This window comes from Falco biarmicus, chromosome 10 (assembly GCF_023638135.1).
Source record: "Falco biarmicus isolate bFalBia1 chromosome 10, bFalBia1.pri, whole genome shotgun sequence".
NCBI classification, from domain to species: domain Eukaryota; kingdom Metazoa; phylum Chordata; class Aves; order Falconiformes; family Falconidae; genus Falco; species Falco biarmicus.
Window position 1 is genome coordinate 18,062,100 of NC_079297.1, and position 22,042 is coordinate 18,084,141.

The 22,042-nt window shown below is 46.2% G+C and overlaps 1 protein-coding gene across 1 annotated transcript; it reads right to left on the reverse strand.

Annotated features, from left to right (window-relative positions):
- Nucleotides 1–692: 692 nt before the first annotated feature.
- DISP2 (dispatched RND transporter family member 2) lies at nucleotides 693–21,829 on the reverse strand. Its single transcript, XM_056355070.1, has 8 exons — nucleotides 21,716–21,829; nucleotides 13,332–13,778; nucleotides 10,702–10,731; nucleotides 8,443–8,566; nucleotides 7,353–7,468; nucleotides 6,756–6,874; nucleotides 5,705–5,802; nucleotides 693–5,079 (listed from the first exon to the last, which is right to left on the reverse strand). The coding sequence occupies exons 1-8, from the start codon at nucleotides 21,793–21,795 to the stop codon at nucleotides 1,660–1,662; spliced, it is 4,434 nt and encodes a 1,477-aa protein (XP_056211045.1). The 5' UTR covers nucleotides 21,796–21,829; the 3' UTR covers nucleotides 693–1,659.
- Between the last annotated feature and the right edge of the window lie 213 nt (nucleotides 21,830–22,042).

Below are 22,042 nucleotides of genomic sequence, written 5' to 3' on the forward strand. Positions count from 1 at the left end.
GCGCTGCTGCCCGCAGCTGAGCCGGCCGCCGGCGAGGCGGGGAGGGCCCTCCCAGCCAACCGCTACCTCGCCCTGTGGTTTGGGCACTCGAGGCCCGGAGCCCTCAAGGCCTTCCAGTGGGTGTCTGCACAGCACCCCCCTCCCCTTGCACAGCCAGGGTGCCGGTAGTGCTGCTTGTGTTTCAGGCAGTTACAATTACCCTCCCACAGTGTCAGGGGAAAGGAAGCATCTGCATAATACATTTCCCGACTTGATTAGATGTTTTCGGTAGTGTTTTCCGACACAGTTTTCAAAACAGGTGGGAGATCCCTCCAAATGCTAACGGAAGCAGCTCCCATGCACAGGGGGTTTTGGTCAGTGTTGGCTCACAGCCTGCCAGCAGCTCTGCTGGCCAAAACATCCACCCGAATACCCAGCATAAGAATTGCACCCTGAAAATGCAAAACTGAAATACCTTGTGAATTTCAACTGTCATTACTAGCTTTAAAAGGGGCATATTCCTAATTGGCATCAGGCAGTTGTGGCCTATCCTGCAGAGCCAGACCACCACTTGTGGGTGTCAGGAGGTGTGAATACTTCTAAGATTAATACCTTCCTTTTGCTGGTCATATTGGAAAAATACTAGGCACTTGAAGAAAACGTACCACATTGTTCTTGGTGAAAATGAAGCATCACTCAGATTTAGGAAAGTTTGTCATAAGCATTTTATTTTATATCAACTTGGATAGAGAATGATTTCTCTTTTTCAACAGATAAAGGCAAGGAAGTGTTTGTTTTCCTGTTTGTTTCTGGTAGAGAAAAAAACCCCATAAAATTCAAGATTTACCAGATACGCAAATTTTAAAAAGTTAGGTGTTTGTGGGTAATGCCTTGAGCGGAAAAAAAGCTATGAAGATGACGCACAAAGCACCCGAGTCACAGCAGGGACGAGGACACTTTTCTCAAAGGGGAAATCTCACACTGAAAATCTTTGGCAGTACTAGAATTTCTTCTGATAAAACAAATGGAAATTGTTACTGAAATAGATTTGGGCTGCATTCTGCAGCCTCCTCCATGATAAGTAAAAGACTATCAACTCAGAAGTCTCAATGAGATTTTTTATAATATCTAAACTACTTCGGTGACATCTGTGGACCTGGACTTCACATAAAGCAGTTTCTGATTCAATAGAAAATGAAAGGTTTTCTTTTTTTTTATTAACAATACACTCCACTTGATATCTAGCTTTTCAATAGTTGCAGGTTTGGGTTTTGGATTTTATATTTTTTTTACATGAGTTGTCTTTCTCTGCTGTTAAATATCTGGGGAGATTCACCTCATTATTTCTTTCCTATGTGACCTTGACAAGAAAACAAAATCCATTCATCTTTTAAGAAATGACAGAACAGGTTTACTCGTTAAGTTTTGCAGTACAGCTGTGAATATGGCACCAAACACTGGAAGGTCAAAGGGCTTGTACTCCCATCAAGATTGATCTCACATCCGCTCACTAGTATCAGATTTGCTGGTTCTGTGAAAGCACAGATACTTGCACAGCTGAAATACTAAGAAATAATCTCAGCTCTAGGAGAGGTGGGAGGAAAAAAGTGATATTTACAGTTCCAAGGACATTTCAACTTCCTCTTTCCCTAGCAGTACAGTTTTGTTTTCTGCAAGGTTTCAGCTGTTGTAACCAGAACTTTGTGCACTAGATCGCTTGATCCAAACGTCAGGCATGTCTGGTTGGCTGTTTGGTAACACAACCGGACCTTCGCTGCCTAATCCAAATCGATTTTTCCATGAAGAGCTGTTCTGCTGCGATGCTGCTGGAGTGATATCAAAGACAGTCTCCCTCAGGTCCAGCCGCAGGGTATCTCTCTTCCTGTTCAAGTAACCTCTCTCTGTTTGACTGTACGAATCAGACAGCTCTAAGACATCAGGACAAGAACTGGCAGATTCAGCAAGCTTTAGGCCTTGCTCAAAATCGCTAATCGACGTCTCACTGGAGATGTTGAGCATGTCAAAAGAGCTGCCAAGAGAACAAAGGCATCTGTGAATTTTGTAGGTGTCAGCAGCAGGAAGATGGCTGTTGTCTGAGGTATAATCTGACTGCTGCTGGGCAGTGTCACTAGAGCACTGTGATTTATTGAGCTGCCCTTCTTCTTTCATGCCAGCCAGCTGGATATGGTCCAGCCCAGACCCATCCCAAGCTTGCAGACCATACTTCCGACATCGACAGTCTTGGCAGAGTCTCTCCCGGTGATTTTCTCCTTCTGAATTGCTGTGCTTGTAAGGAGAGGAAGTTTGCAAAGCAGGACACTGGCACAGGCCAACCTGCTGGTCTCTAAGGGTCTCCTGCAGATTCTGCGTCTCTCTTTCAAGGGAGGGATGCATTCCTATTCTGGGGCACCTGTTGTCTTCAGCTTGTATGTCTTCAGAGAGCACTGATGGCCGGTTGGACAACTTGCTTGTGGAAGTGCTGTTGTCAAAACTGTCACTGAGTTTTCTGGACAAGGGCTGGAGCTCGTATTGCTCGTTTGCAGTGTTGGACTCCTGGACCTTCCGCAACCGGTTTTGCTTCTCACTCCCCCCACAGGAAAAGCTTCCGTTCAGCCCGGAGTCATCAGAATAGTCTTTCATGGTGTGGGCACAAGGCCAAAGGATCTGCCCACAGTTCTTCTCTGGGCCGAAGAAGCAGCACAGGGACTGGAAGAAGAAGCTGGCAAACCCACAGCTGATACACTTGATCATCATGATGAATATCCCCAGCTTCCTATATGCCAGGACCGTGGCAGGCAACATAATGACCCCTGCAGAGAAGAGAGCAGAAGCTGCCATGGCCGTGGCACAGCTCATCTGCTTCAGGGAGAAGGCCACTCGGCTCAGGCGGTCAGAATGGGGGCAAAGATGATAGGAGATGCAGTAGTTGACAGTAAAGTCAACGGAGAGACCTACTGCAGCTGAAATGAAGAGAGACTCCACTGCATTGAGCTGCCACTCCAAGAGGACCAAAAGGCCGATGGTTACCAGGACAGTGCCCGCAATGGCAGTAACAGAGAAAATGCTAAGGAGAACATTCCAGGTAGTGAGCAGCAGCACCACAAAGGAAATGGCTATGGAGAGCCCCATGACCACCATTGTTTCTGTGCTGAGACTGTGCTGGAGGTTGTACAGCTCTAGTTTACTGGTAAACCATCCATTCTGAAGCCCCACAGGGGCAGTTTTCATTTCCTCTGCTACCCAGAGGCTGATTTCCTCATAGAATTGTTTGGCTTTGCTGTAGTTGAAGCTATAGTGATAAACAGTTTGAAACTGCAGCACTAAGGCAGCGAGATTTCCCTCCCCGTCAAACCTGAGGCCCAGATCGTACATTTCTGCCCCTTCCCTGCCCTGTTCCAGGAGCATCATTTTGATGCAGTGTAGGAAGACTTCGCTTCCGTAAGGGAAAGAAAACTGGTTACAGCAAAGGTTGAAGCTGTGGTCTCGCTGGGAGCACTGGCGACTGTCCATCCACCTGAGGAACTCCTCCATGAAGCACACTGTAGATTTCTGCTCTGTGTCAGGGTAATAGAAAGTTTTGTTCTTCACTTTTTGGCAGAATTCAAGGAGCCACTTCTGGGCATCAGGGTTTTGGATTGTGAAGGTGACATCTGTCACTAGGGTGCCATTGCTTTTTGGATCTAAATGGTCCCCGTTATCCAGGGGCAGAATGCCCCAGACTATTGTGACAGGCATACGCTGCCCTTCTCCATGCTCCAGCCTCTCAAACATGAACTGGTGGCAGTACTCAGAATCGTACCTTTCGAAGGGGTGGCTCAGTCTGAACACCTGGACAGACGACGTCTCGAGAGTCGGGAGTTTGAGTTTGGGGTTGGAACAGGAGATGTAGGCACCTCCTATTGCTAAGGCAGCAAACCAGCAGATCCAGATGTACCGAAACTTGATGACCCCACAAGGTAGAAGCTTTTCAAACAGCAGCTTGGAGGTTTCAGACAGTGTGTTCTGGAGACTCCTGAGAATGTAATGGAGGGAGAGAGCGACTCTCTTATGACCAGTATTGTTCCAGTAGTCTTCTGGCTTGTAAGTGCAGGTCGTTGCTATGTAGCGCTCATACAGCACAGCCGAAGAAGGAAGCCAAGTCATCATGAACAGCAGATTCACCAGCACGGAGGTGCCCATGTAAATAGCAAAGCAGCGGATGGCTATGATATTGCTAATGTAGCTGGCGTAGAAGGCAGCGCCCATTGTGAAGCAAGATGCCACCGTGAGATATGCAAAATGGTGCATGGTTTGACTCACCCACTGAGAAAGCCCAGCGGAAGGGTTCTGGTTCTTGCTGAGGTTCCAGAGGTCAAAGAAGACAAAGGTGTGGTTGGCACAAATGCTGCTGAGAATGATGACTGCTGTCAGGTTTACAAAAGGGAAATAGGTGAATCTGAAGGCCACCTTGTACAAGAAATAGGAGATCATTAAAGAACTGACAACAGCGAGCAGGATCATTAAGGTAATAAAGACTGAGCGTAAATAAAAAGAAATGCTTAGAAAAATAGCTAATATTGCCAGGACTGGATATTTAGTATCCAGTAAAAGATAGTGCTGGAATAGTTTCTGTTTAAGGCCCAGGTCCATTCCAGTGATAGATGTGTAGTTATCAAACAGATCCCAGGATTCAAGATTGTCTAAGTAGATCCCCATCATAGATGCACCTTTCCTTGTAGGCAAAAATAGCAGGCTGTATTTGAGAGATGGCACTTGGTACTCAATTGTCTGGGGACTAAGAAAGTCTCTGTCAACCAAGAAGTGAAGAAGCTGGTAAATGGCATTGAAGCGGGTACATTTTTCTGGGACTTGGGCACACTGAGAGTGTTTCTGTCTCACAGTCTCAGGACCTATGCAAGATGGAGTGAGGATACCTTTGTGGTAGTCTGGAGCACAGGCACGAAGGAGAGCCAGGGTATGGGAAATATCTCCTTGGGTTATCTCCAAACACGAAGACCTATTGTACAGGACAGCAATGTAGTTCCCCAGAGACCAGCTTGGGCAGCATTCATTGGTTTCAGTACGTTGGCAGAGGTCTCTAAAATGAACATGTGAGCGTATCTGAAAAACAGATGAGACACCATCATGTCAGACACTGTGCATGCTTCACGTTGCAGCCCCATAATGTTCCTCATTCCTTGCCATAATGCTCCCCTCCAGGTGTACCAGCAATGGCTTGCCGTCCTCCCCATGACAAATGACAAATACTAAAGCTATTAAAACTTGCTAGCCTTTTGCAAAAATTAAACCCTGTCCATTATTTATATTTTATAACCTCTGACTTGAAAAGTTGGATCTTATGGGAATCAGCTAATCCAATTAAGCTTCTCACTTGCAAAACTTGCTGTCACAGTCTCCAAGATGATAGCTCCATTTCAGTAATTAGATTCTGCTGCCCAAAATTCTCAGCAGCTTCTGATGGACACCTTTGGCTTTGGGACCAAGTTCTTCTTCAGTGTCTCTTTGTTTGTGTTTAATGGCAGCTGCTACTTTGCAGCTGGACTTTAGTGACAGGTGGAATCATCCATCTATTGCTAAGTAGATAAAATGCTTTGGAGTCCCCTAGGCTGAAACCTGTTCTGTAGCTTATGTGATTTTTGCCTGGCTTCCTTTCAGCTAGAGATTAAAGATTACAGCAGTCAGAAAAGAGACAGCATGTATATATGTTCTTCCTGACATTACTAACCTTGTCTTGTTCAATTTGACACATGGACTGAATAGCTTGCAAGTTCCATAAGCTCCCAGCAGTTGTGGACATAAAAACCAGCTGGGAATAGCTCTTTTCTGAAACAAAGAAGAAAAAAAAAAGGGGGCGGGAGGGGAAGTGTGTTAGGTAATACAGATGAATCAGCCAACCTATTTGGAGTAGACTTTCTGTTCCGGGGGGGGGGGGGGGGGGGGGGAAGTATATATATACATTACTGTCTATATGACTGATATGGAGGACTCCCTGAAGGGAAGCAGGTCACAAAGACAGTAGGTTGTAAGTAGGTTGTATTGAGTGGTAGCATCTGCCTTGTGTGGTCTGACCTCTGCTCCTTGCCCATCTGTCAGCAGCAGGAGAGGCATTTTCAAAATAGGCTCTCCATGCTGTCAGCATGCTTTTGGGGGCTGCTGGCATCTGGTTCTGCACCCCAGGACAAGTGAGGAGGTGCTTGAGCTCAGCCAAAAACTCCCAAGGACCTGTGGGTTTGGTGTTTGACTAGTTTCAGAGGTGGAGTAGAGGCAGGTAAGAGAGTAAAAATATCTGTATGCTGTTCCTCTTTTTTTCTTACTAATGCCCATTTTGGGACAAAATTGGGGTATCTTGGAGTTTTCTGCTTTTCTCTCCAGTTTTTTTCAGAAAGAAGGAACAGAGAGGGAATAGGAACAGAGGAGTGGGGCACATGCCATGTTTTCAGAAGATTCTTTTGATATGGATAAATGGTGAAAACATTAGTCCTTTTACTGGTGCTTTTAAAGTATATTTCTAAAGGGCAAAAAAGAAGTATGGCAAAAAATTAAGAAGGAGAAACATCTCCAGAATTTCAGAACATGCCTTTTCTAGCCACTCAGTTATGAAGTGCTGGAAGATCACGATCTGAAAGGTGGCATAGCTTTCACAGGTGGCATTTGATGTGCTGCTTTCTTAGAGCACTTTCAGAGTCTTTCCCTGTGTCCTAAAACACTCTGGCAATTCTCTATGCTGTTGACTTATGAATGTGTAATACTAACTGCCCCATCAGGATTTCACTCACCTGGGGGACCACAAAAGAAACCATCCGCTCTGTAGATTTGCTCCACCATTCTCCGTGTCCTGGCTTCTTGTTCTCCCTGAGCAGCCTTCTGTCCTCTGTTGATGCCAATATCATCATAGCTGGCAAGAGATCAGGTTATTGGTGTAACTAGAGATCATCTGACTATGGTTATGTTTGCTGACAAGGCTCTGGTGCCATGCATGACACTGCTGCAGCAGTAAGAGTCATCATGGTCTGGAAAGAGCATTGCTTGGGTGGGAGCTTTTCTATACCAGGTTGACTGTGCCCCTTCGTGGGGATCTTTGTAAGACTAAGTGAGAAGTTGCATCCCCCTGTGCAGACAATGCTGAGTCACCTCTGCTGTCTCTTAAAGGTAAACAGCGAAGTAAATGCATGAACAGTTTAGAGCCTAAATTCCTGGTTTCCAGAATAGGGAGCCCAAGTCTATTGCAGGCAAACAGATTTTAAACTCTCCAGTGCATCAGTTGCCTTTAAGTGTAGCATATATGTTGTAATTCACATAGATATCTTGGAACATTGAATCTGTAACTTTACAGGCAACATCTTCCTCAACCCCTCCCAACCACATTCAAATACCTTTTCTTCTTGGCATAGGGAGAAAGGGAAAAGGTCTTCTTGTAGCCTGTATGGCTCTCTACATTCCTCCACACAACGAGCTTTCTGCCGATGTCAGTATCTCGTGGCTCAAAACCCTGCAGCCAAGCAAAAGGGCTTTGTCATCAGCCTGCATTTTAGTTTAGCTTAGCTTTCCTTAATTCTCCTCCTAGACACAGAAACTATATGGTAATATTACTGCATCTTGTAGAAAAACATATTGAATTTCCCCTGGAAATGCTGCAACCCAGAGTTGACACAAAAACCCAACTTCTCCCTTTCCCTTCTTTGCAGGAATGGCTACAATTCTCTCTCTCTGATCTCATAAGACTCTTATCCTCTTCAAGTGAAAGAGTCACTTACAGAAATGTGAGTAATTTTCCTCTTCCTGGACAGACTCTATTCTATGCTTATTTTCTCAGGATTCTTCCATTAACGACAGACAGGAAGTCTAATGACTTTAGGAAATGTGGGATGCTGCATGGAAAACAGGAGCCTGTGCATCAGAGCTCAGCACGGGGCAGTCTTTCCATTTCAAAAGCCTTACACACAGGCTGTAGGAGCAAAAGCCAGATCCCCCATCCGATTTCCACCCAACCCAGCTAGTCCCTTCAGGCAACCCCAGCCTTCCAGCAGTGGAAGGGGAGCAGGAGGAGCAATCCCAGTTTGTGTTGGCAGTGTCTCCACACCAGAGTGAGGGCACTAGAGTGAGTCCACAGCATTGCTGAGAGATGGGCTGGTGCCTGCCACTGGCACACACTGTGCTCCTTCTGTGGTGTCAGACACACAGCAAAGACTGCACATCGCTGACACATTACGTTTATCCTGAAGGAGTCTAACTTTGGTTGCATGCTGTGAAGATGTGGGTTAAGGACAGCAGATTGCTGATAAACATGGTCATTTTTTATAGTGGCTTTAACATCCTCCTTGACTTACTGTTCTGCCTTGCTGCCTCAATCTGCAGAGAAGGAGGGAAGTAAAGGCTCATTTTATGTGGCAGAAAGAATATATCACTGGTTGGCCTGTGGATTTTCCTTATGTTCACATTGATGTATCATCTGTAGGGACTTACCATTAAAGGTTCTGAAAAGTCAGGCAAATTCCCAACAAGCAAGCCAGCTACTGTGCAAACCACAGCCATCACTGAACACAGCACCAGGACGGCGATGGGCCACTCCGCAATCAGTTGAGAATAACTGGAATCAACAGGAGAAGAAAAAAATGCAGCTGTTAAGGTGCTTCTGCTATCAGCACAAAACCTGCTGTTGAATCAACGTAGTGTGAGTAAAAGGAAGTAAAAGAATCAGGGCTTTCTGGTTTGAGCATTTATTTATTGAAAAGCTTAGAGGCTCTACTACAGCTATTAATGAACATATTATACCTCCAACTGGATGTTTGCAGGCGATTCTAATTAACTTGGGTAATTACATTTTGCCTCCCTGCATTTTCCTGCTTTTTCAATCAGAAATAATAAAAGCCAGACTCCTGCATCCTAGGGCAAAAATAAGCTTTAAATATTTAACTTAAAAGATTGCATTTGAAAAGAGCTTCTTCCTTCCCCCGCCCCCCCCCCCCCCCCCCCCGCCCTGTTCTGCAATGTAAACCAGTAGCTGCCTAATAGTTTGGCTTGCAGATTTTCAACCTGTGGACCCTGAGAAGTCTTTGGGCTATTCTGAAGAGTCCCCTAAAATAACTAACTCAAGCAAGTCCATTGTCACTGGTCTAAATTCACTCACTATATAGGGGCCTGCTTTACTGTTGGGAGATGTACGGACATCTGCACAGCTAAAAAGGATGGAAACCACTAAGCTGATGTGTAACCAGTGTCAGGATTGCTGGCAGCGTTCACAGAGCACACAAGTGGCTTCTGCATCTGCAGGATGAGTGAATCTCATCCTGATCTCAGTCTCAAAACCAAACGCTGAACCTACAGTAAAAGATCTGCAAATGCAGCAGACCAGTTATCCCTCAGGGTCTGGAGGACAAGTACAAGCCCATGGGCCAGGGCTATGCCTGGAACACCTATCAGTGCAATAAGGTGGCACACACATTTTAGTGACATTTCTATACAAACAAAACTCTTCCAGAGAAGCAGCTTACTTTGGCCAAAAGGATTTTTGCTAGTTACTTTTGTTCTTAAGAGCTGGTCTAAAATTTTTCATCTGCGTTCTGGATTTCTTTTGGGATGATCTATTACTGTCCCACAATTTTTTACCAGTGCATGTTTCACTGTGTCAAGGTTTATGTCTTTCTCAAAAATATCTGTTGAGATGTAAGATTTCAGGATGGGTTCCTGCTCTGGTTTGGCAGGTTCTAGGTAGTTCTTCTGTACTCAGATGTATTCCTGAAATATAAGAATTTTTGTTCAAAAATAGTTGACAAATATTTGAGCTTCATGGGAAAGTGAAATATTTATTGACCTTAGAGCAGCTATGCCAGTGCATATCAGCCTCGAGGTAGAATGTTCCTGCTTGCCTGCTCCTTTGCTCCTCTTGCCTAAAATGTCACTGGGTCGAATAGCAAAGCTATTCCTCATAAATCATCATGAGCCCTTCAAATGGCTTTTCACATGACTTTTGGTCAGGCCTAGTATTTTTTTCAATTTAAGACCACCTTATCAAGTTTGTTTTCATAGATGAAGTCTTTTCTATGAAAATGAACAAAAATTACCCTTTGTGCATTAGACTGTCTAATTTCTGGAGGCTGTTTTGGGTTATTCCATGTCCAATTACCAGGAGGGGAAAAAAAGAAAAAAAAGAATCAGCTGCAGTACCTGATGATGGAAGATACTTAACCAAACCCTCCAGAAAAAATAGTTTACGAAAATCAGCTTTTAAACAGAAGTTGAAATCGACCAAATTATTTTAGTTTTATGAAATATATTAAAAATCCTTTGTCTTTTGAAAAGGTGAGTTTATTTCATGGATGAGCTATCCTCCTGATTGCTCATCTAGGGGGCCAAGCTGGATTAATCATAAATATATATATCTACACACACATATATATCTATATATATACACATACACACACATACAGGAATATTTAAGTATATTTTACAAAGCTATTGTATGGACTAGAGCCAGGCACCTGCCCCAAGAACAGCTATCAAGACAGCGTTGCTATTCATTAATGCAAGTTAAATTGATCTCGCAAGCAAATTGAGATTTTTCCAAGCGGATGGGAAGCCCTGAGCGGGGAGTGCTGACCTTGTCTCTGAAGCTGGGCCTGCTGAGGATGTCACCAGCGGTAACACTCTGCATTTCCTAATAGCAGGGTAGGAGAGCAATGATAATAGGGTAGAAGGACAGAAAGCGTTTGATATTAAACATACCTTTTTGGCATCCTGAAAGCTTTGTCATGTCTGCAGACAGAAAAAAAAAAAAAAGATGCTTTCATTTATGATTTTCCTATGAAGCACAGTGCAGGGCTGTTAGTGAGCAAATTAACCCTTTCCAGGGCTGTAAAACACCAAGACTACATGAATTAGTTTAATGAATAACAGCCTTTGCCTCTCCTCTGTTGGCACTTTAACCAAAGAGGATGGGAAGGCATGATGTCACTCCTCATTTTTGTCCCTTTATGAAAACCCCGTAGAAAGTAATGGACATTAGCAATGCAATCCCATAGAAATCACACTGCAACTTTTATCTATGAAAATATCTGTTTTAAGTGCTTTCCTACTGAATTTTTAATTTTTTTTCTTGGCAAATGCATACCTCTCTATTAAATTTCATGAGTTGGACTCGCAGAGCCTGTATAGCTTTTATTTCATGCTTAGCTTAGCAAGGATTTTCCAAAAAGGTGGCTCTCGTTTGTTTCCTGGGCCCTTCCAAAGGCAGCATTTGTCCAGTCTAGAGGAGCAGAAGGCCAGTGGAGCTGCTCAAAAACACTACCAGGGTTTCCTTGACACAGGAGCATTTGTCATTCCTACTTGTAGGGCTCTGAGGAATGAAATAAGCTTTTCCCAGGGGAACCAGGGTTACATTTGTTAATGAATCCCTGAGGGCAAGCTTTCCACTGACATCTTAACAGAAAAGCTGCACCTCAGTGGGTTACCATGTCTGAAGGACCTTTCATTCTGCTTTCCGTTTCCACTGAAGTGTCCCCTTGAAATATGCCCCAGCCTTGGGCTGTGATGCAGCTTCTAGCAAACTGCTCCCAGCTGTGGCTTCTTCCTCTCTCCACAGCCATGCCAAGCTCAGCGAGTGCTCCCTCCTCCCTTCGCACTCCTACACTCTTGGCTTAAACTGGGAGAAGGTCCTACTGCCCTCCAATATCTGTGTGGGGCAGATGGCTCCGCTCCATCCCAGGCAGCCAGCTGGTGATCTTGTTGCAGGTTATCCTTACCAGCAGGTTGTTATGAATGGAAGAAATAAAAAAAGGAAGGGAGGTAGAGTTCCCCATGGAAGTCACTGTCAGTGGCACGTGTTTTCCTCAGCATGCTAATGCTCTGCAGATTTGAGAGAGGAGCAAAGAAAAATCTTCACCAGATTATTAAAGAGAGGTCTTTTTCTGGCAGCACACTGCCCATCCTGTGCTAATTCTCACACAATAGCTTCTCAAGCAGATTTGCTTGGATTAAAACTCCCATTCTAGCATTATTATGTTATCACTTTTCTGTCTGCTAGTGCAGCAGATTCTGCCAGGGATTTGCAATCCAGCTGCATTTCCTACTTAAATAACCTGTTACAGAGAACATAGTTGACAATTTTGTTGATAGCATACAAGCTAAAAAGGATCCAGGCTCCCCTCCTCTGACTGCAATTGTGTCACAGCACTCTCCAAACTAGCCAGCTGCAACAAGGTCTTTTTACCATCTCATACCAACATACTCTTTGTGCCAGTCCCTCTGCTGCCTTCTCCTTGCCCCTCCTCACCCAGGGCACCCACACACTGACTTATCTCTGCTTCTTCTTCCTCCTCTCTTTTCATCGGCTGCCCAACGTCTTAACTTAACCAGCCACACCTGCACCTTATCTACATCAGCCAACCTGCTGCCCAGAAGCCAGACCACAGTTGTATATTATCAATGCTAATTAACCCAGCTTCATTCTTCTACACTGCAAACACAAGCGAATTAAATCATCTGTTAATGGCTAGAAAATGAGACCATAAAGGGGTTTTATGCTTGACCCTGCACTGCTGTACAAAGGCAAGGAAGGAATCCTGTGCTATCTTCTATTGGACTTTGGTAGCTACTGCTGTTGTAGCAAAGGGATCATGGTCCTTAATACCAACAGTGGACTCCTAAAGGCATATACAGAGAGGAAGGTTGATGCTGGCTGGAAGGAGAAGAGATTGTAGCTCAGGCTGTTTGGGAAGCCCATCCTGTACGCATCCTTACAGTGCTGCCCAAGAAACATCCACCACACAAGCAAGTCACTGGGGTGCTCTGCACACCCATGGAGTTTGCTCAGTTCTGTCATGGACAACACAGAATTGACACCCTTGTTGCTGCCCAGCCTGGAAAACCAAATAATCATCCCCATTTTTCTAGTTCTCACTGTACAGCTGTAGCCAATGCTCACCCTCAGCTGCCTCTCTCCCTTTCAGCACAGGCAGCAGCTTTGGTGGGGGTAGAAAAATAAATTAACTCTGCTCTTATCACTGAGAAACTCTGCCAAGATAAAGGATTAGCCAGCTGGATGTCTTGTAGTGCAAAAGGATAAAATGCAAAGATCACAGAAGATGGGCATAATCACAGCTGTGTGATCTGGAAGCCACTGAGTTGCCTTGGCTTTACTCAATGAGTCACCTTGAGAAGCGGATCTTGCTCCCTGGTGTGGCAATGGCAGCTCTCTGAGAGCAGACTGGATCCCTCCGTGCATTTTGGGGCAGCTGCTGCCCAAACCTGAAGAGCAAACCCATGTTTTGTGTGTCCCCACTCCCTCCCACTTCCCGCCACAAAGTTCAGGAGATACTTTTTGAAAGCCCCTGAGCCGCTCTCCATGTGCCTCTTACCTGACTGTTACAACGTGATGCTGCACCGGCCGTCGCTGCCTGGGGGACCACTGTTTCCAGGGGCTTTCTGAGGCCTCATGGTGGGAAGCTGGCATGGGATCACTGCTGGAAAGGTGGGAACACAACACAGGCCTCTGGCCATGCCCAGGGAGCTGGGGCAGGCTGTAACTGCCTTGAGGCTCGTGCTGGTTGCAGGGGTAATACAGATGCTGCTGCTGTGAGTCCTGGGAGCTCGATGGTACCTGGCCATTGGACTGGGTGGAGACTGGCCCGAGCGTGTGGCTGGAGGAGGGCAAGTGGTCTCCCCCCAGCCTGGGGGAGGCAGGAATGGGGCAGTGATGGACCGGGCAGATTCGTTCCCAGGAAGTGCCACTGTAGCTGGGCTCGGTGTTCCCGATCTCTGGCATAGCGAGACAGGTCTGGCAAGGTCCTGCATTTTGTTTTTCTCTGAGAGAGAAAAGAAAGGTATGGTAAAACAGCAGAGCAGCAGAAAGGCTACGCAGGCGGATTGCATCCTGCAGACTAGAGACTCTGAAAGGCCTCCCGCATAACACACAATGTAAAACCTCAGCCACTACTTGCTGTACCAAGAGTCAGTCTCAGGGTTTATGTTTTTTATAAAGACATCTGTAACTCGCTTGGGGATTCCAGCTGATGGATAATCCATCATGTCTTTGTCCATGTTGCTCCAAAATTTTGAAAAATTGGGTGATATCCCCTCAAACAATTCTCCAAGATATTTCACTGTGGAGGGGGAAGAACACACTGGCTGGTGATAATGGCAGGGCCCTAACTCAGGACCCCAGAGTGATTACAGAGATCTGGGGAAAACAAAGGAGGCTGCATATGAAGAAGACACTCAATTATCTGTGCTTCTTGGGAAGATGAATTTGTTGGATTGTTCTGCAGAAGGACTGGCACTGCTCCACATTGGGGCAGTAGGAGAGTGAAGATCCCTGGCACTAAAAAAACTGAGCAGTGAACCTGATGGCTGTGATGGTGTAAAAGGGGCTTCAGCCTCCAACCTAGCACATGCCTTAATGGCTCTCATGTCCTGCAGACTCTCCACTAGGTCTTCAGAAACATTTTAGACATACATCTCCCAAGGATGACAGCAACAGATATTATTATGTAGGAAGGGGACGTCTCAAGATCTTTTGAACCTTGGCTTTCCTCTGACTGCTCAGTTTACTGAGACAAAACATTTGCAGACTTCAGTTCCCAAGTAATGAGGTCTCTGCAGAATATGCTTTCTTCTCTGCAAGGAATTTAAAAATCCTTTCACTCCTGTGGTTCTTGATTTATGGAGCCTGAGAGATATTGCTAGCTTGGATAAAGTTTGAGTAATACTTTGAGGGAATTATGAGTCTGTGTGACACTAAAAGCTCCTTCACACACAATAAACTGAGGTCCCACTGATCCAAAAAATGCCTTAGGAATTACTGTCTCAAAAGATGCAGCTGGCCAAGGTGTCAGGGGGTTTCAGCAGCACCCAGAAATCTGGAGCTCAAAAAGAAAAAACGCTATGGAAACACCAGTAGTCTCTGGCCCTTGTTCAGAGCATGTGCCATGGTGTCTACAGCTGGCTGACTTATGTGTATTGCCATAGTGTCTGGCATCAAGGATTAAGTATGATGAATGATTCAGGCCAGCTAGAATCACCAAGTGTCTCGAGTCATCAACGAATTATGAGTGCTGGAGCAAGCCTACAGTGAGATGAACTTTAGCCTGAGGCACCTGATGCGATGTAGAAAAGAAATGAAAGCAAAATGTTTGAGAAGGGAATATTTTTGGAAAATTTGCAGAGTCCTAATTTCTTTTTCAGACAGCCACAGAAAAAGACATAATTTTAGCAATTACAAGTCTTTGGAATTGCACACAAAGTTAAATGGCATGATAATATAAATGACAAAAAGGATCTGAAGAATACTATTAGCCCAGGATTGCTTGAAAATTCATATTTTGTTCAAAAGAAGGACATATTGGCTTTGGCAGCTTGTGGTATGTACTTTCCAACATCAGTTGAGTTTATACACACTGAGAAACTATATGTCATGATTGTACAAAATGGGCTTATTTCATTAAAATCATTACAACAGACTATTGTTTGTGGTAGTAGTTATACAGGTGCTGGTGTGGAGGCTCATGGCACAGACTCAGCTCTACTTGCAGTGTACCAGTCCAGGGACTAGTAACAAAGCAATCTCAACTGATTAGATACCATCAAATGCTAATTTTAGTTTTTAAGCCAGAAGACAGCTGCAGCATAGTTACAGATATGAATGACATATTCAGGGGTCCTCATTACAATGACACTGACTTCAGAAGCAATAACTGACATTAAAATGCAGATTTTCTGCAGCTCAGGCCATGCAGTGGGAGTGAATTACATGGGGGATTTTATTCAGGGTTATCAAATTTCTTTGCTGAATATTTTTTTTGGGAAAAGCCAAGGAAAGAGTGAAGAAATGGCAAAATGATATTAAAATAGTATGTAAATGCCAGTGTCTGTGTAAGTAAGCATCTCTGCATCCTTGGAAGAGGCTGTGCACCCAAAAAGAGCAATGCCAGATGGAATCTGCAAGACCATTAAAGTTTCCTATGACAAGACATATGTAAAGTAGCTGGAAATAAGTCAAGGTCTGCACTGAAGCAGGTGCCAGAAAACCAGCAGACAGATGTGTGCACACCTCTTTGAGGTAGGCTTGAGAAGTCTCCCCAGCGGTTCCAGTGCTTGGTTGCCTCTGCTCTGCAACCCGAAGTATTACTAAGACTTGAGCTAGTTCAGCGTAGCAAGAGGGAGTGTTGTTGCCAAAGCAAGAGCTCCCAGACAGGTTGTGACAATGATATCCCATTCACCCACAGAATTTGTCAAGAGAAATAATATCAAACATGTTGCATGAAGTCCTTGCTGTCCTGTCACAGATGGATTAGTGGCAGGATTACCCAGCCTTTCAAGTGTGTGATTTGTATTGTAGCTCTATATAAAGGTAGTTTACAACAGGAGGCTACAAATTTGTCATTGGTGTAAACGAATGCAATACATGAGATTATAAATCAAACGCCAGCAAAGCTGTTCCTGAGATGTAATCTAAAGTCTTGTCTGGAGTTGTTACAGCCTTATCAGAGCCATCCCTGCACTGGGAGGGGTGCCAGTTCAGCTCTACTGGCGCAGCACAGGGCAGGTACATTGCAGACAGACAAAAAGATTAGAGTCTGTGGTAGTCAACATAAAAAATTATATCTTTAATTAGTCATTGCCCATCTATACTAATTATAGAACCAACCTGACTGGGAGATGCTAACCACCACATCCCCTTACAGCTCTGGTGAGCTGCAAAGGCAGAGTTTGTTGGGGAGAGCTGACCTGGAGAGTACCTCCAGCTGCTCAAGCTTGCAGTGTAATTCAGCTCACTCTTCCCAGGTGCCCAGTAACTGAAGTGCAGGTGCATCTTTTGGGGGGTTTGCAGTTTTGTACCAGTAGTCCTGGATCAGGGCATTTTCATCAGAGAGCTGGGGTTGTGGTAGTGCTGTGCTTTGGCAAGGTCTAGACCTTTTCTCACTCCCTTTTTGATGCCTGTAAGTTACTGTTTTCCCTATACCTTGAGCCTGCTGTTTTTCCTAATTTTTGTACAGTTTAAATAGGTGAGTTTCCTACAATGCATAATAATTCACAGAGATACTGCTGCACTGGCAACTTATGCTTTCGGTATTCCCACACCTGTACAATATTGGTGGTGGGGTTTTTTTGTTTGTTGTGGTGGTTTTTTGTTTGTTTGTTTGTTTTTCAAAACAAAATCAAAGTTCTTTTTCCTTTAAACTGCTTGATCTGTGTAGGAAATTTGGACCAGAGGCTTTTCATAACTAAATTAGTCTCATGGCTGTACTGCCACATCTGCCTTATCTGATGGTGAATATGTAATACCGGACAGAACAAAAAGGCTTTCACAAGATACACTTGGAAGGTGGTCAGGGAGATGCAGGAAGCACGCAATGAAAAACTCCTCCTCCAAAAACCCCTCAGCTACAAAACCTGGTGGGAAAGGCAGATGACAAACTCTTGGATATCACAGATTGCCTCCAGTTTTTATGCACATATGTTAATATATTTGATTCTAATACTTCACATGAAAGCTCATTCTTCTTGTTTACCATCTTTGCTGCAAAATACTGTTGGGTTCCGTTCTTCCCCCATGTGTTGTCTCTTAACTCAATCCCCTGCCTGCTCCGTGACTTCATATTTTAGAATAACTTTAGCTAGTTCAAATCATTTACTCGTGACTCTTCTTCATTATCTCCGTTTTGGACTAAACAATTACAGTCCTGTCAATCACCCTCCGGATACGAGATACCTTATGCTCATCTCTCTCCAACTCCATGATGATGTGACCTTGGTTATCCAAAATCTCCAGGGAAACCTGGAGCTCGCAAATAATGATCAGTTTGTATAATCACTGCTGGCAGTTCTGCAGAATTTGAGTCTTCACTTGCTACACGCCCAATTAGCCATGGTGCTGGTGGGCTTAATATTTGATATGCTGAGGTTTGCACCAGAGATGTAGGCTGGTTCTTCTTTCCTGCAGCCATATTGCTATTACTTTTCTGGGCCTGCAGGACCCTGAACTATGCTAGAAAAATGGTTGTGGGGGAGTTGTGTTTACTGTCAGGCAGGAGCAGAGGTTGGGCAGAGCACTGCAACGGACTCTGCTTGCCACACTGGCACTAACAAAGACTGCTATCAGGGGAAGAGAAACTTTTTTTTTTTAGCATTCATTCCCTGTCTGTGCCATGTCAGATATTTGACATCTTTGGGATTAAGTGGGCAGAAATGGTGTCTCAGCCACAGAAAAACCTACAGTGGCAGTCTGGCAGCCTCCATTTTCTCCTTCAAGCTCAGCTGGATGCAACCAAAAACGGCTGGGAAAAGAGAGAACAAGGAGCAGGGCAAGGGAAAGACTGGAGTTAACTGCTCCTTTTACCCACGGCAATGAGTTGTGTTTCTCACACTATTTGCTTCCCTATCTTTTCCCTTGAGGTGTCCAGACAGTATATGGAACTGCCCATGTCACTTTGAGTGCAGCAGTGCTTTTCCGAGATGAGTACCAGGGCATAGGCAGCCTGCCTCATGTGTGGGGAACCAGCAAAAGGACAAAAGCTTCTTCCCACAAGAAAACTGGCAAGATAAAGTCAAGATTTCTAATGAGACAGCTTTCTGCCATTCCACCTCTGCTGGCATGCAGAGCAGTGGTAGGCATTGCAGAGTCTGTGGCAGGAGCCAAGGACCAAATGCTGTGAGTCCCCTCCACCCTGGCATGGGCTACCTCCCTGCCCCAAGGGATCAGCAGCCTGCTATGAAGCTCAGAGACTGCCCTGCAGAAGGTGTCAGAGGGTTTGCTGGAGCCATGCCACGTTGGCTGCCTGCCCCCAGCTCCTTCCCCCTCGGCATGGCTTTGCCCTGCCAGCACACCGAGCTGAGCTCGGGCAGACGAGGCTTTGCAGGGCAGGGAAATGACAGCGTATGGCCACCTTCTCTTTCCTCAGCCACTCCATTTCTTTGGCATGTCTCTGGTCTTACTTCCCTCTGAGCCACGCAGCAGGAGAGCGCATGCGTCTCTGAGTGAGAAATGGGCCAAAAATACTCGGCATTTTGAAAGAATGGCTTCTCTATTGGTCTGTCTAGCTCCACCTTCATCACCAAGACCATTCCTATAAGCACTTCTCTTTTTTAATAGAAAGATTATCTCACCCTTTGAATGCGAAGGAGAGGATCAGGAAAGCAGCACTTTGCATATGAAAGGTGGGAAACACCTACCAAGTGAATGGAGCTGTCTGATGCCTGAGTCAAACTGCAACTTCTGTTGACAGAGAAGTCTCAAGGGGGAATAAAAACAAGCGAGAGAAAGGGCAAGAATCTGTATCTTGACTACAACCAGAGCCATTTTTCCCCAGGACCCTTTGCTCAATTAGGCATTAAGCACCAAGATTTCATTCATTGAAAAGAAGCTAGTTTTATTTTCTTTCCCTTTTTTTCTTACTCTAGCAAGGTTTTGCTTGCATATCAGCTGTCCAAGTTATCCCAAATAAAATAAAAAAATCCCACCTACATAAATTCCTTCTGAATTAAAACTGCGTGCTATAGGTCAGCTTCTATCTAGATTAATGGCTTTTTCTTTGAGAGCTATAAATGATTTTTTAAGAATGAGTTTTCATAATGGAATTTAAATAGAGGTTTTCTCTTTGAACATACCACTAGCAAAACAGCAGTGGAGCTCTTGAGAAAAAAGAGCTTCTTTGCTTGTGTTTTTAAGGAGATAAGAGTACCCTTTTCCAGAGATTAGGGAAGGGTTCACTGTGTTTCGCTGTCACTTTGTTATCTAGCTGCCCGGTCTAGCTGACAGGAAGAGACAGGCATCTCCTAAGCAATTCATCTCCTCCTTAGGCTAGGTCAAATTCTCGTACATTGAAAAATTTCTGTGTAGTTGCTATTTGTTTGGGTTTTTTCGGTCTAACAGCAGGATAGTGTGTCTCCTTGAGAAGAGCTACAATCTTTTTGTTAATGAGACTCCTGAGTACGTTAAATCATCATGAAAAATTAATGAGACTGCAAAACTGTGCTTCCCACGTAGTCTGCCAAGAAATTTTTACTTTTATAATCCTTTCCATTGACTTGTCTGAGCAGCCTTACCTTTACCCCAGGCGGCTCCTGCTGCTGCGGGTACAGGTCTGTGTGATGGGATGCAACTAGACACAAAGGGCTTAAGATCCCCACCCAGCCTTCAGTGCCAGAATAGGTCTGGATGCAGTTTGCTCAATCTACACTGTAAAATGTGCTGGTTAAAACCATGTTTGCTAAGCCCTTGTTTGAGGGAAAAAAAAAAAAAAGGAAAAAAAAAAGAAATAAAATAAAAAGAAATTAAATTAAAAAGGAAAGGAAAAGAAAACACCTTTTGTTGTCCCAGTCCGAAAAAGGCCAGAAGGAGGGTAGTGTTTTCAAACATCTGTATTTTTCTCATGATGGATTGAGTGTTGACGATAGAGCCTCAACTAGGACCAGAGGATGGGGACTACAGAGCTAACCCTTTAACGGCTATACGAAGAGCCTTGCACAAAGGAGCATTTAGGAATCTGTAAGCTCTAGGAGTGCGAGCGCTATCCTCCTGTACTTTATTGCCATAAATTTCAGTTCCTGAGTGAGCAGCATGGGTGAAATTCAAAATACAACTGTTTCAGATGCCTTAACTCATCTCTATAATGTAACTCTTACAGGCTGCAGCACTCATTTCAAAAGACCTGTTTGAATGAGCAACAATTACTCAAGCAAGCAAAGCTAACAGGGCTTCAGTGCCAGCCTCGTCAAATGCCCAAGATATAAACCAGTGCTGGATTGTGTGACAGTCACTCAGCAAGCACCGAGACCCAAAAGCACACCGGCCTCTGGCTGAGATCTTCAGAGCTACCTAAAGAGAAGTGGCTGCCCCGCTGGCTCCTGCAGGCAGGTGGGGATATCTCAGCACGACTATCCTGTACCAGGCAGAAGTGAATGAAACTCTCTGGCTTTCAGAAGGAATTTGTGTGCTGTTGACCTCGGGGTGTGCTCTGGTCAAACAGAATCTGAAGAGCTCAGAAGATCGGTTGCCTCCGGTCTAACACATGGCAGTGTGCTTGCAAATTCGGGGGTGGCTCCTTGCCTGTGATTATGGGCTTGTTGACGTTTCCAGAAAATGACAGTGATTGTGGCTGCCAGCCTGGTTTAAGACAGCAGGTAAGGGAGTATATGGCACAGGGGGGAGAGGATGAGGGCTGCAGGGTTTTATAGAAGAGATCTTTGGAGTGAAAACGGTGCTTGCCCATAGCCTAGTGCAATGAGTACTCTGTCTGAAACATGCTGAGCTTCACCAACAATAGCTCCTCACCCGCTGCTGCAGCAGGGAGAGCTCACCATGTTGCAGGATAAAACCTGCGAGGCAGGCCGAGCCAGGCAGCGGGACCCGGGCAGGGATGGCTCCGCGGGGTATGCCTGGCCCCGGCCAGGCAGCACCCACCGCTCAACGCCGCAGCCGAGGGCCGGGCGGTTCGGCCCGCAGCCAGGGGCTTTGCCGGCGCTCTAGGGGGTGGGAGGGCGGCACGCACCGCGGTGGGGCTGGGGGCCGTGCCCAGCTCCGCAGCCCCGGCCCCAGGAGACCCCCCAGGGGCACCGGCAACCTCCGCACCCGCAGAGCCGGGGGAGGCGGCACGGCGGGACCTCCCGCCCGCCGGGGCACCGGCTCCGCAGCGCCGGCTCGGCCCCACCGCCCCGGGCACAGCCCCGTCCCCCCATCCGCCCCGCCGCCCCGGGCACGACGGCCCCGCCGCCGGCCCCGCCGCCCCGTGCCCCGCGCTCCTACCTGGGCTCGGCGGGGCCGCGGCCACGGCGCGTCCCCTCGGGCCGCTGCTCCCGGCGCGGCGGGCCCGGCGCGGCCTCCATGGCCGGCGGCGGGCGCTGTCCGCAGCCCGCGGTGCTGAACGCTCCCGGCGCGGCGGCGGCAGCGCCCCGGCGCGGCTCTGCGCGGCGCTTGCGCGACCGCGGGGGCGGGGCGGGCCCGGCGCGGCCGGCCCATAGCCGCGGGGCCGCCTGCCCGGGGAGCGCGGCGGGGGGCGGGGGGCAGCGAGGCCGGGTCGCCCGGCTCCTCCCGCCGCCCCCGCCGCCGGCCCGGCTCCCCGGGGACCCGGAG

What these genes read in the sequence shown, in the direction of transcription:
- DISP2 (XM_056355070.1), bottom strand. Translation starts at nt 21,795, where the DNA reads ATGGAGGCCGCGCCGGGCCCGCCGCGCCGGGAGCAGCGGCCCGAGGGG. An exon ending in ACTTTTCAGAACCTTTAATG is followed by an intron (nt 7,469 to 8,442) that starts GTAAGTCCCTAC and finishes GCTTGGCTGCAG; the next exon opens with GGTTTTGAGCCACGAGATAC. An exon ending in GTCAAATTGAACAAGACAAG is followed by an intron (nt 5,080 to 5,704) that starts GTTAGTAATGTC and finishes TCTGTTTTTCAG; the next exon opens with ATACGCTCACATGTTCATTT.